General features: G+C 47.8%; 1 protein-coding gene across 1 annotated transcript in view; it reads left to right on the forward strand.

Moving 5' to 3' along the window:
- Positions 1-14058, forward strand: part of MDGA1 (MAM domain containing glycosylphosphatidylinositol anchor 1) — a 195964-nt gene that overhangs the window by 96830 nt on the left and 85076 nt on the right. Inside the window, exon 8 of the mRNA XM_026649667.1 lies at positions 2466-2759. Within this exon, the coding sequence (XP_026505452.1) occupies positions 2466-2759 (294 nt within the window). The remainder of the gene's footprint in view (positions 1-2465; positions 2760-14058) is intronic.

Here is a 14058-nt window from a genome sequence, read left to right on the forward strand (position 1 = left end):
GCCAGTTGCAGAGAGACAGCCTGAAACAAGAGCTTTCTGAGAGGTGAGAACCGTCACATTTGTCTCAATGGGATGTTAACTCTGAAACCTAATGATGAGACTTGCAATGTCAACATTACGATAGATGTTCCTGCGAAAACCATCTACATCTGGGTGGGTTCTTGGTGGAGCCTGGAGCATGAACAAAGAGTCCCGTCCAAGTCAACTCCATGTTCATATCAGCTGGAGATCTTAGGGTATGTCTACACTGCGATAAAAGACCCGCAGCACAGCTATGGCTGGCCCTAGTCACCTGACCTGGGCTTGCAGGGCTTGGACTGCGGGGCTATAAAATTTCAGTGTTAGACATTCAGGCTTGGGCTGGAGCCTGGGCTCTGAGACCCATCTCCCTCGCAGAGTCTCAGGGACTGGGCCGCAGCCTAAGTCCGAACACCTACACTGCAATTTTTAGCCCCGCAGCCCAAGCCCTGCGTGTCCAACCACCTGGACACAGGCTCTGAGACTCCGTGCCATGGGTTTATCGCAGTGTAGATGTCTCTCTTAGGCTCCTTATGAACTTTGACTGACAATAGTGGCTCAACACTGGAGTGGGTCTCACTAGAGCTGTGTGAGTAACCTGAGTTTTTAGTTTGGTGGCTGAACCCCACCCCCGACTCAAAAATACCCAACGTTTATTTTAGGTCCACCAAAAACAAACACTTTTTGAATTTTTCAGAAAATCATAAAAGTCAAAATAGATAATTTGGAGTCACAGTAAATGTTTAGGGGTTTAACTTTTTTTATTAAAATGAAAGTAAAATTCAAAATGACTCCAAATATTTTGTTTTCAAAACAAAACGGCAAATTTTACACAGATTCCTGAAATGTTCTGGTCCACTGAATATCCATTTTTGGCAAAAATGGTTATATCTAGAGCAGAAGCACCATTTTTTCCCAATCAGTAAGGTCCCCTGTCCAGGAACTGGATTTGCTTTGTGCAAGTTCTGTACATTATTGTAGCTCAGGTTCTAACCCAGAGGTAGGCAAACTTTTTGGCCCGAGGGCCACATCTGGGTATGGAAATTGTATGGCAGGCCATGAATGCTCATGAAATTGGGGGTTGAAGGGCGGGAGGACTCTGGCTGGGGGTGCGGGCTCTTAGGTGGGGCTGACAATGAGGGTTTGGGGGTGCAGGAGGGTAATCCAGGCTGGGACCCAGGGGTTCAGAGGGCAGGAGGGGGATCGGGGCTGGGGTAGGGGGTTGGGGCATGGGAGGGGCTCAGGGGGGCAGGCTCCGGGCGGCGCTTACCTCAAGCAGCTCCCAGAAACAGCAGCATGTCCCCCCTCCGGCTCCTATGCAGAGGTACGGCCAGGTGGCTCCGTGCGCTGCCCTGTTCACAGGTACCAGCCCTGCAGCTCCCATTGTTTGTGGTTCCCGGCCAATGGGAGCTGCAGGAGCAGCATGAGGAGCCCTCTGTCTGCCCCTACGCGTAGGAGCCAGAGGGAGGACATGCCGCTTCTTCCAGGAGCCATGCGGAGTGGGGCAAGACCCTTACCCCGCTCCCTAGCTGGAGCGGAACAAGCCCCAGACCCCATTCCCTGGTGGGAGCTCAAGGGCCGGATTAATATGTCTGGAGGGCCTGATGTGGCCCCCAGGCCGTAGTTAGCCCACCACAGTTCTAATGAGAATTAGGCAGCAGTTCTACTGGGTTTGCTGTCACTTGCATGGGCCTGTAGGGGCTGTACTGAGCTGGTCTCAGCTGGGAGTTGCCTCTCCTCTGGGTGAACCAGCGATAGCTACACTGAGTTGTACTTCTCTGAGAGAGTTTTTTTGCACATCTTGGCGAGGATTCACAGTGAATTCTAGCGTAGAATAAGTGAAGGTATTTAACAAATCTAACTTGTGTCTGTGGTTTAGAAATTGACAAAGGTCCTTCCTCTTGGATGTCTATGGAGGCTGGGAGTGGAATATATGAAGCATGCGCCTATAGGCCACTGTCTCCAATCCAGCCCATGTAAGGAGATTGGATTTGGACTCTCGCTTCTGGGCTACAGTTGCGGAATTAAATGGCTAACAAGATTGAGACTAGGATGTGGAGTCTTTCACCTCTAGATCATCAGTTCTAGCCGGGTTTAGGCTGATAGTGACTGAAAGTGTTTGACAATAGTTCACTGATGTATGTGAAGTGAGTTGAGGTGTCCCGTCACAACTGGCACTTTTTGTTGGTGCTGGCACACTCAGAGGCCATGGGGATGAAACACTCCTCTCCACCTAGAGGTGGAACCTCCATGGGGTGGCTGACATTGGCTGGGGCAGAGTGTGGGGAGCTTTGCTCTGGCACTACCACTGCCATTCTTGATTGGAGGGCTGCCAGTATGACATCCTTCCCCACAAGTGCAACCATCCTTCAAAGGTTTCCCTCGTGCTTTGCTGGAAGGATGTTACTTGACAAACAAACAGTCCCTTTTTATCATCTTCTTTTTAGTGCCTCCAACCATCAGTGTCCCCAAGGGCCAGTCCACCATCACCGTTCGGGAGGGCTCCAGGGCCGAGCTGCAGTGCGAGGTTCGAGGGAAGCCCAAGCCGCCCATCATCTGGTCCCGGGTAGACAAAGAGGCCCCCATGCCCTCAGGTGCCATGACAGTGGAGACTTACGATGGGAAGCTGCGCCTGGAGAGCATTAGCCGAGAAATGAGCGGGACCTATAAGTGTCAGACAGCCAGGTACAATGGCTTTAACATCAGACCCCGGGAAGCCCTGGTACAGCTCAACGTACAGTGTGAGTATAACAGCATGATTCTGTAGCTCCTACCTCTGTGCCAGCATGCACTGGTACCTTGCTAAAGTCTGGGCAGGTGATGCTTATGGCGCTGCTTTCAAATAGGGTTGACGTCTCTTTTTTGGATTGAGAGTTTCATCTGGTGGACTTTGAAGGGTTTATTTACCTGACGTCCACACACGAGCAGACATGCCAGCCAACCAACAACGTATTCCAGCCAACCATGGGGGCCTGTTGATCCGCTGTTGGTTGGGTCACCTCACTTGTTCGTGTAGCAGTTGCCTCTGTGTATGTGTGTGTATGTGCATATATGTTATCCCCACAAAAATTACATTAAAAAAACATTATTGGGGTTGCAAAGACAAGCACTCAGGCCTGGTCTACACTAGGACTTTAATTCGGATTTAGCTGCCTTAATCCGAATTAACCCTTCACCCGTCCACACTACAGAGCCAGTTAATTCGAATTAAAGGGCCCTTTAAATCGATTTCTGTACTCCACCTCGACGAACGGAGTAGAGCCTAAATCGATTTTGTTAATTCGAATTAGGGTTAGTGTGGACGCACACCACCGAATTACTGTGTTTAAGTTAATGGGGTAGTGTGGCCGCACACCACCGAATTAATGTGGTTTAAAACCGAATTAAGGTGCTTAGTGTGGCCGCGCACAATCGAATTTATACAACCTGTTTCCCAAATTCGAATTATCTAAATTCGGATTAATCCTGTAGTGTAGACATACCCTCAGAAGCTAGGAAATGCCAGAATTAAGGTTGCCTGTTCAACCTTGATTCAGCCCTCTTGTACATCTGCATTATGATACAGTCTTTAATTACATGATCACATATTTTTTCTGTAGGACCCCTCCTGCCCCATTCAGGATGGACCTGCTCTGGGGTTGTGTAATGAAGGAAACGGTTGTAGGTAGGACCCCTGCCTCCTTTGGTGCAGAAGTTGAAAAGTGCATAGTGAATGAGGCAGGGGACTGCAGGAAGAGAAAGGACAGTCTCATGGTTAAGACAGTTGAATGCTGCCCTGGAGAACTAGATTCTATCCCTGGCTCTGCCACAGGGTTACTATGTGATGCTAGTCAAGTCACTTAAACCAGACTTTTCAGAGGTGGTCACTAATGGCTTGTTCCTCATTTTCCAGGTGCCTGATTTGACATCTTATGGTCTAGTTTGCAGAAGTGCTGAACACACACAGCTGCAACTGAAGTCAATGGGAACTGTGATTTGAACATATAAACTGCTATATAGTGCTACGTACTCTTAAAAATCAGGTCCTAGGCATCTCAAATTGGGCATCCCAAATTAGTGAATACTTTTGCCCTTAATCTCGCTGACCCAGTTCCCTGTCTCTAAAATGGGGATCATGCCACCCACTTGCCTCACAGGGGTGTTGTGAAAATAAATTTATTAATATCTATGAAGTGATGAGCCCCATAGGAAAACCAATGAGGAAATCTGTTTTCAGAGCAGGGTTTGAATAGTGTGCAGGAAATAAGGTCTGGGATCACACACTGAACAATGAGGAGAAAACAAAACATTGAATAGATGCTCATGAAGTGAGCACTGTCCGTTCTGCACACTGAATGAGGCAGGGGTCCTGTGGAAAAAATAGTATGTGGTCATGTAATTAAAAACTGTATCATAACCCATGTGGACAAGAGGGTCAAATTAAGCTTGCACAGGCAGCCTTAATTCTGGCATTTTCAAATTTTGAATGCTTGCCTTTGCAACCTTAATACTGTTCTTTTAACATCGTTTTGTGTGTGTGTGTAATTTCCTAGCTTTTAAAAGAGCAACCTTCCAAAAAAAAAAAAGGAAATTCCATCGTGTGGCATCATATTGACACCCACATGGGTCATCAACAGGGTTTTAACCTTTAGATCCACCATATAGGCCTTCACCACATAAGCTAATAGAGTAACTGATAGCTGTAGTAGGTTGTTACATCCTCTCTGTGGTTCAGCACTAGAGGAGGATGGGAAACATTGCCAGAGGGTTTCACAGATATTTGTTGACAGCAGAGGAATGGTGAGACTCCAGAATCTTGAGTTCCATTCTAGGCTGTGGAAGGGAGTGTGCTCTAGTGAACACCGAGTCCTCTTCCCCCATTCCCTCCAAGCATGACACTCTTCTGCACCATCCCATTCAATCGATTTCTGCACCAGTCCTGTCTCTTCTACCCCCCGGCTCCTTGTCCCAGTCCCCATTCTCCTCACCTAGCCAGTTCCAATCTCCACCCCTCATCCCTGTCTCCTTGCCCAGCCAGTCCCAGTTCTCCCCCAAAACCTTAGAACCTTGTCAGATCTGTATGCCTCACCCTTTAATTCTTCCTTTCAGCCCTACTGATTCTCCAATCTCCATGCTTAGCCAGTCCCTCCTACATCCTGGTTCCTCAGCCAGTATCTGTTTTCCCCAACCTCCTGGCTCCCAGTCCCCTTGCCCAGCCAATACCAGTCACCCCTATCTCATCTTCCAGTTTCCCCTCTTGTCTGCACCAGCCTCCAGTCCCAAATTCCATCCCCACCCTGTCTTCTTGTCCTAATGTTCTCCCCCTGCCCTCCCAGATCCAGCTCTTCTTTACTCTGCATTTGAATCGGGCAGTTTGCTCCTCCAGACTGCCTGGGCCTAGCAGGGGGACCACTGAGAGCAGATGAGATAGAGGCTCCCTGCTCTCTTTGTTCAAGTGCCTGGACCTGGTATGGCCCGCAACTGCCCAGAGCTACAACTGCAGGAAAAGTCCTACTCAGACCTGCAATGAACATGCACGGCACAGATGGAATCTTCAGGAAATTTAGCTGCCAAAACTCTGTCTTTACTGAGCATGTGCAGATTGTGACCTCTCCCCCCACCCAGGCTTATATCTTGGCCAAATTTGGGCAGATTTTCATGGGGACAGTGGAAGGCACATCTTTGATCAAATTTGGCAGGGGATGGCCTTTTTAAGTCCCCACTCCAAAGCATAGGGGGTGCTAAAGCTTCTCAAAGAAAGATTGCCAGAACTTAATATGGGCAAAACAATGTATTATTCCAAGCCTGGTTCTTGGATGTGGCAGATCCATTTTGTCTGGAATTTCCCCCCCAAAATCAGCCTGAGGCAGGGCACTGGTATGGAAAATTTCAGCTTAGATGGTTAAAGTTTGGCAAAGTTGCAAGTAACTGAAAATAGGAAAGTTCAGGTAATCTTAATAATGGGCCGTGCTACAACCCCACCTATAATATATACACACACACATACACATAAACAGGCAGCAGGAGACCACTGAGTGGTAATAGGGATGTTGCTCTGTACTGCCATCCTTGCTGGTGCCCATGTCATGCCATTCTATTTGGATGCCTTATTGCTCAGTGATACCTCCCTCGGCAGAAGAATGAGGCTATTCATATCCCAGGCTGGAGTGTTTAGAAGTATTGGCGATGTTCTGATGTGTGGAGCAGGTAGGGGTCTGGGATAATCTGTGCTAGTAATAGTACAGAGTATATAGTAATAGTATCTTCAGTATCTTCAGATACTAGTAATAGTATCTTCAGTCAGTCAAGTGCTGCATTGGGTGGAATGCAGATAAGGAGAATCCAAGCCTAGCTCCTTTCACTTCCCAGATTAAATTGAAGACTGTGCTGAATAAATATTGAGTGGGGTGGAGGGCTGAGGCCAGGGTGGTAACTCTGACCACAGAGCTAATCTCATCAGGAAAGATTCAGTACTGAACTTCTGTGAAGTCCTCTTGAGGATGTGGCAAGCATGGGATTGGTGGAGAGAATATTAATTTGCACTAGCCTGCACCATCCATGGGCTGTGACTAAGGTGCCTAAATGCGTAGCACAGAGTAATTCATTAAACGCCACCCCCATCTTCCCCTATCCTCCCTCTGTCACTGCTAAAGAACGGATAAAACCTACTCTGATAACCTGGACGAAGCTGAGCAGACACTCACATTCAGTTTCTTGCTGTTGGCATCTCCCATCACCTCCACCTAAGGACAAGCAACACTGAATTTTGTTTGGATTCTGGTTTGGCCCGAATTCCACTGGAAGCCATGCATGATCCTAGAAATTAACCCCCTCCACTTCTTCAAGACTGCAGTCTTGGTCAAATACTGAAAGGGTCACAGGGACTGAACTCACCATTCCCTCCTACAGCTTGGTTCCTCCAAGACAGAGCAGCATGGCAGAAGTTTGTAATGCCACTGCTTGCCTGTCCATTTTGTGCCTAAGCAGTGGACTTCAATCTCCAGTGCTGTCCATCTGGCTCCTTTTACCAGCATGAAATTCACTAAAAACAAACCTCAGCAACTGGAAAGTAGAGCAAGGCCAAGAGTCACCCCTGCCCCCCCGGCTAAACAAACAACCCATCTGTTTATCCAGCTCCCTTTTTGTGGAAAGAGCCGGGTGCCCCAGCAGGGGCTTGCTCTGGTTAATTGAAATGCTGTTCTCCAGTACGGGCAGCTCATTAGTTTTGTGGCTTGCTCTGGAATTCTAATCTTGTCGGAAATGGGAATCGTGTAGCTTCTGAAGCCTCTATGATGAGCATGCTTTCCCCCCCAGCCTGCTCCTTCCATCTGAGAATCCACTCGGGGGGGGGGGGGGGGGGGTGTTTGTGTGAGCTCCTTTTGAACCAGCTTACACAGGGGAGAGTGAATTGTGGGTGATAATGTGGTTGTTTTGCTGATTTGTTCTAAAGCTAAAGTTGAAAAATCAATACGGCAGATCTGATTAGATGTCAGAACCTGTTTCTCTGTTTCTTTTTTCTTCTTTTTTTTTTTTTTACCCATATAGTTCTGTATTGTGACAAACAGCCCAGAAATGAGCTTTGCTAGCAGTGCTGCAATATGGGAGAGAGAAAAAGAGATGGGAACAAACCAATCAGCTGCCAAAAAAGTGGTGTTTTGATTCCTTTTATTATTTATATATTGTGAAAGTGGGAAAAGTGGCTCTCCTTTCATGTTACATGCTGGAATTGGCTAAGGGCAGCTCTGTGACAGGCCACACAGTCTGTTTCCTGGACTCTGCAGCTCTGGTGGAATAAGAGGTTTACAAGAGTGCTTTCTGGCTTTCATCTCTAAGGCTAGGATGAGGAAATATGGTGTAGTGGTGAGAGCAAGGGAGTAGGAGAGTCAAGACTCCCAGGGTTCAGGTCACAGCTTGGTGTGACTAAGTCACTTCACATCTCTTTGAAAAGAGGATGAAAGTGACCTACCTCAGCAGGTGAGAGTTAATGCCACAAAGCACTTTAAGATTCTTAAATAAAAGGGGCCATAGAAGGACCAAGTATTATTACTATTATAATAAATATAAAACTGTTTAGCAGGCTTGTTTCAAGGCTAGGTAGTCACTTTCAGAAGAAGCACAGTTAAGCACAGCATATGTCATAGATGCATATTAAAATTAGGGACAGACAACCAGGTTCAGATAGAGATGGGGCTGATCTGCAGATTGTGGGCCTGGGTTAGTACCTCTGCAAACTTCAGCGGTGCTTGGAATCCGAAGTGTGGTTTGGGCCATCTCAAACAGAGAGTAGCACTAAATGGGATCTGGCCTTGACCATGCATCTCAAAGCCAGCAATAACATAACTAATCATGAAAACTATTTGACTCCTCTGGATTTTAAGTATCCTAAAAGCAAGACAAAGAGTCTTTACAGTTACCAAAAATGGCAGAGGTTGATTTAAGTTCTAACCTCTTTGAAATGATTGTCCTTTGAGAGAGTTGTCTTATCACGCTGACATGACATTTTGTTAGATATTTGCATTGTGGTGTTGCACCAAGATGTAACAAAGCAAACTGTATGATGTTAGATCCTGGGTGCAGTATCATGCCAGGATAATATTATGTCAGCCCGAAAGATTTTTCTGGTCCTGAAAGCCAAGCCTAGTTTGTAAGATGTAGGACAGCTCTGTCACAATCGGAATCCACCTATTCCAGTTTCCACCCACATGCCACACGACACCAGAACATCTGTTCTAGAATGTGTCCTGCTAATACACTGGATAAGATCAGTTGTCCATCTAATTCAACTGCCCTTGGGGGTGGCCTACACTTGGCACTTCAGAGCAAGATATATTGCCCTATGTGATGGGGCTTCACTTACCATGCTGGTGCCTCCTGCTGGTTGTCTTGACGATTAGCTGTGCAGGTTGGTACGCCTATTCCTGGTAATGCTTTACCCGCTGTCACTTCTGCTCCCAGACCCCCATCACTCCAAGGTCTGCAGCATCCTCTTCATAACACAGCCCTCCGGCCAGGTCACAATCTGTGCTCCCCCCTTTCGGGGGCGAGTGTTGCAGTCCAACTGTCCCGCCAATTCCCCAGTGGCGACTGCAGCCAATTGTCCAGCCACTTCCCTGTGGCTCCAGTACCCTCTTCGCCCTTGCCTCAGCCTGTAAATCCCAGCAGTCAGCCAGGAGCTCTTCTCTAGCTCCCCTTGTCCCTGCTAGCAACACTGCTCTGTTCAGGATGCTAGCTTCCTTCTGCCTGCCATGCACCCAGTCCTCCCACCTTCAGTTCCAGGGAGTAACTGACCCTGCTGTGCCCTGCAGCTCTTCTTATATGGCCTGCTGAGCTCTGATTGGCGGTTCCTCACAGCCCTTGTACTATTGGCTGCTTCTTGTGCAGCTCCCCTAGGGCCCTCCCTTGCATGCCAGTGTGGGCAGATGCCCCATCACACCCTAAAATACAACTAACCATGTATCTGGGGATTCCCTTCTGGACCCCACAGGTCAACGGCTTGTGCATGAGAACTACTGTCCCTTATACTGTAAATTGTCATTCTTTTTCATGCTAAAGTTCACAGATCTGTTACAATGGGTACTTCAGCCTACCTGCAGCTTGGGGGCAGAACCAAACCGCTCAGTCTCTGGCACCAGGGAAACGCCCCATCTCCTGAAGTTCCTTCCATTTTTTTCTGCTTTCACAGCAGCTGGTGGCTTAGCCAGGCCTCCCTGTTGCAGTACTTTTCTGAGGGAAATGCCAAACTTTATATCCAGTGTTTAGGCTAACAGTTTGGTTCAATAATGTGTCTGTCTAATTCCCAACTGTGTCCCAGGGCTGCATTTACCTTTTGGAGGGATTGTCCCCTCAGCTCCGCTTCCCCTTGGAGGCGTCTGCAGTGGCTGGAGCGAGCTGAGAAAAGCCAGAAGGGAAGGGGCTGTGTCTCCTACTTCACTCCTTTATCAACTGTCTCATTAGGGAGCTTGGCCCGCTTTCTGGGCAGGCCACAGTTTTCCTACCATGGCCCATGACCCTGGGTGGGGTCACCTCGGTTCCCCTTCCCCAGGCAGGAGAGGAGCCATGCTAAACTGGAGAGGCGCGCTCTGCTGGGCAAGATGCAGCACTGACTGGGCGGAGGTTGCCTTGGCCCCTCCCCTGACCCCAGCAGGAAAGGAGGCAAGAAGGATTGAAAATGAAGACTTGGATGAACTGATTATTGGTCTCATGGGCCACTAAAAAGAAGTCAACAAATAGCACTTACTTTACTGGCTGGTGAAACGTCCATTGTTAAACCAGTGAAGCAAAGCCTTGTGTGACCATAGCCCAGGAGGGCTTTATCGTGGGTGTATAATAGCGTCCAAGCAAAAAGGTCAAGTCTCTGTAGTATAATGCTCTCAACGTGCCCAAGAGAGGACAGTTTGTGCAAATCTCTCCATTAAATGCTCCCTTAGCAAATGCTCCCTTAAATGCATCCACCTTATTCCCAACGCTGCGTGCTCATAGAGACCAGCCTTGGAACCTCTATGCAGCACTACCCAGATGGAACCCCTACAGGAGGTGTTGGTACTTCCTATCCACTAGAGTAGGCTGCTAAGTTGGGAGTTTTTCCTAAAACCCCCCTCAGAGTTGTACTTTGAATTCAGGCTGGTAGTCCTCTCAGCTCTCACAGCATTCATTCCTGAAGTAAATTCAAGAAATACTTCTCCTGTAGTTAAGCATCGAAGTCCAGTCCTTAGGAACGCTGGCAGTCTCAGGGCAGAGCAGTCATGTCTGCTGCATTGCGACCTATTAGATGGCCATTAGTTCACCACAGTTTGCATATTGGTCATCCAGTCTTAGCCGATGCCTTTTCCTTTCTTTTGGCAGAGTTCTTCTCCATGCCTTAGTGCCCAGGGGAAGGTGGAATCATTATTTATACATAATCTACCTTGTTTTGGACGTCAATATTTAAAGGATAATCCTGCTTCTCACCCCAGAGGCGCACCACTATGAAGATCCCATTATAATGGATTTGTGGAGCTTAGTATGAGGGAGAACAAAAACATTTATCCATGCTTACCTGAGAATTTCCTTTCTTTGAGTAATAAGGTCCAGAGATCTGGCCCATCTGGGAGACAGATGGATCATCAAGAATAGAGATGGAAAGTAACATCTAAGGGTATGGGTTGTTTGTTGTTGGGGAGAATTTACCATGCTCTGCAGCAGGAGACATTGCTTTCCCTCAACCCAAGTCAAACCCAATCTGTAACTTAAAGTAGATTTGAATTAATTAATTAATTTTTTTTTTAATAATGGAGATATCCCATCTCCTAGAGCTGGAAGGGACCTTGAAAGGTCATCGAGTCCAGCCCCCTGCCTTCACTAGCAGGACCAAGTACTGATTTTGCCCCAGATCCCTAAGTGGCCCCCTCAAGGATTGAACTCACAACCCTGGGTTTAGCAGGCCAATGCTCAAACCACTGAGCTATCCCTCCCCCCCCTTTAGCCTGGTGGTAGAAGTTATCTCAACTAGAAGAGAGGCAGGGCATTTCCCTGGTGCCAGCAACTAAAAGGAAGGATTAGCTGGTGGTTAGAATAATAGCTTAGGATTTAGGCGACCCAGGTTTGAGTCCCTGTTCTGCAACATACATAGAGTGACCTTAAGCAAGTCATTTAGCTTCTCTGTGCCTCAGTTCCCAAATAGCTCTGCTCTGCCTCACTAGTGGTGGTGTGAGGATACATACATTAGAGATTTTGAGGCACTCAGCTACTACAGTGGGGCCAGATACTACAGCTATTACAGAGGGGGCCACTTAAGTACCTAAGATACGTAGGTCTGGTTCTGCCCCCAACCTGCAAGCAGGCTGAAGTGCCCATGGTAACTGTCTGTGGATTTTATTACTCAAAGGAAATTTTCAGGTAAGCATAGATAAATTTTCCTCTTCTAGCTCACACACCTGCAAATGTTATTCCTGGTGACACACAGTTGCTTCATCCCTCTTTGGAATCCTGCTAAGCAGTTTGCAGTGCTGTACATCAGGCAAGTAATAGCCTGCATCAATTTGACAGTTATCTGTGGTGCTAACAGAAGCGCACAAGGGGAAGAAGGGGGGCAATAGAGTAAATAAGTAAAAAAGCATCAGTGGATATACACAACTGGAAATGGAAATGCATTAAACTCTGTTTCGATCAGCTGTGGAAGTCATCCCTCAATGTCAGAGCTTTTTGCTGGTGCCCTACCTCCACTAAACCACAAGCTTGGCTATTCACTGCTCCATTAAAATGTTCTCAACGCTTCCTGGCATGGAACCTATCCTGGAGGTTGGCTAAAACTGGGCTGTTGGCTCCCAAGAACTTCCAACAGCTTTTTGTGATAGTTGATGTGCAGCTAGTTGCAGAGGCATGAATCCATGTCCCAGATCTGGGATGCATGACTGCTGGTGAGGTGACCTATATCTCCAACTCAGGGCTGCCTTCTTCATCTTACTAGATTTGGCCGTCTGAGCTGGAGTTTGGAACCACCTGCTAAGAATTTTAGCCTGGGGTTGTTTTATTTGTTGTATTGTCCTTTTAATTCCTTTTGTCCGTAGTCTGCTGCAGTGAAGCAGTTCTCCTGATGACCGTTCTCATGGGGCTATGGCTACACTACAGACCTGACAGTGGCGCAGCTGCACTGATGCCACTCTAGCGCTCCTAGTGCAGACTGTAAGTCAATGGGAGAGAGCTCTCCTGTCGACTTAACTACAGCCCCCATGAGCGGCGGTAGCTATGCTGGCGGGAGAAGCTCTCCCGCCGATGTAGCGCTGTCCACACTGGTGTTTAGGTTGGTGTAACTTACCTCGCTCATGGGGGTGGCTTCTTCACACCCTGAGCGAGATAACTTATACCACCGGAAGCTGTGGGGTGTATGTAGTTAACGAGGATCAGAAGATGGCTTCTTCTGTACCTGCTCCACATCCTGTGGAGCTCACTGTTCCTGAGAGAGACCCTAGAGGGTCTGAGAGCCCCGACCCCTGCCCAAAACTCTGGGGGTGTTTTTTTTTTAGCATCCACAGGATTAAAGACCAGCCGAGGTTCTGGGAAGTGAGATCTTTCCTCAAAGTCCTGAGGAAATCCTGCCTCATACGCCTCCAAAGTGTTTGCAACCCCAGGGGGCTTTCTTTGTGCAAAGGAGAAAATTAATTACGGTCACATGCATGCCCTTGGACTGGTACTCTTTAATCAGAATGGCAGCTAGTCACGACAGATGTAAAGTCTGATTCTGTGATCCAGTCCCACTTTGTAATGAACACCTCCCCATGTTCATCCCCTATGCTTCTGACTAAACATGCTGTGATCAACACCCAGTTTCTGTGCCTGGGAATATGCTGCCCAGTCTGTGTGTGCACGTGCACATGCATGTACCACTGCCCTTTGCTGAACAGAATTAGGACTGCACAGCTGTGTGCCATGGGCCGTATGTTGCTAGTAGCTAACAGAGATTCTCCTTTAGCTCTAGTTGTAGTGGCTTGCTCTGCTGGGTAGGGCTCAGTTCCATCCCTGCTATTGCAGTGGTGTTCCGGATGGCCATGGTGCAAAGCATAGTGACAGCCATGAAAACGTAGGTGACCGTGGGTTTGTTATGCTACTCAGGGAAGGTGTGTACTCTCCAGCAGCCCTGTGGTGTAGGTGACCAAGATCTTGACAGCTGCTCCATTGGCATTTTGGATTCCATTTTAGAAATGGATTGTGTCAAATCTGCTAGTTGGGTGACTGATGTGGATGTAACTCCTGCTGGCTATAAAGCATCGTCAGCCTTACCCTCCTGCCAGCCTCGTGGCATTGGAGAGGGTGTTCCATTAGTCCAGCACACTGCGCTCCACACTCTGTTGCCCGTTCTGCAATGAAAGAAGCTCTGTTCCTGGCATCTATGGTGTTTGCAGTCATAGCCTTTGCAGGTCTAAACCAGAGGATCCCCAGAGTAGCCAGTTCCTAGTCTCTGGCATTCAGTGCTGTGCTAAGCTGTGCCAGGGGGTTGGTCTTTGGAGGCAGTTTGTTCTGAGTTTTGCAGCATAAGAACTGGGAAGATTTAGACTTATTTAATTATGTCTCTCTTTGGTGTGTAAT

Source organism: Terrapene carolina, unplaced genomic scaffold (assembly GCF_002925995.2).
Source record: "Terrapene carolina triunguis isolate 2854851 unplaced genomic scaffold, T_m_triunguis-2.0 Scaffold85, whole genome shotgun sequence".
Lineage (NCBI taxonomy): Eukaryota > Metazoa > Chordata > Testudines > Emydidae > Terrapene > Terrapene triunguis.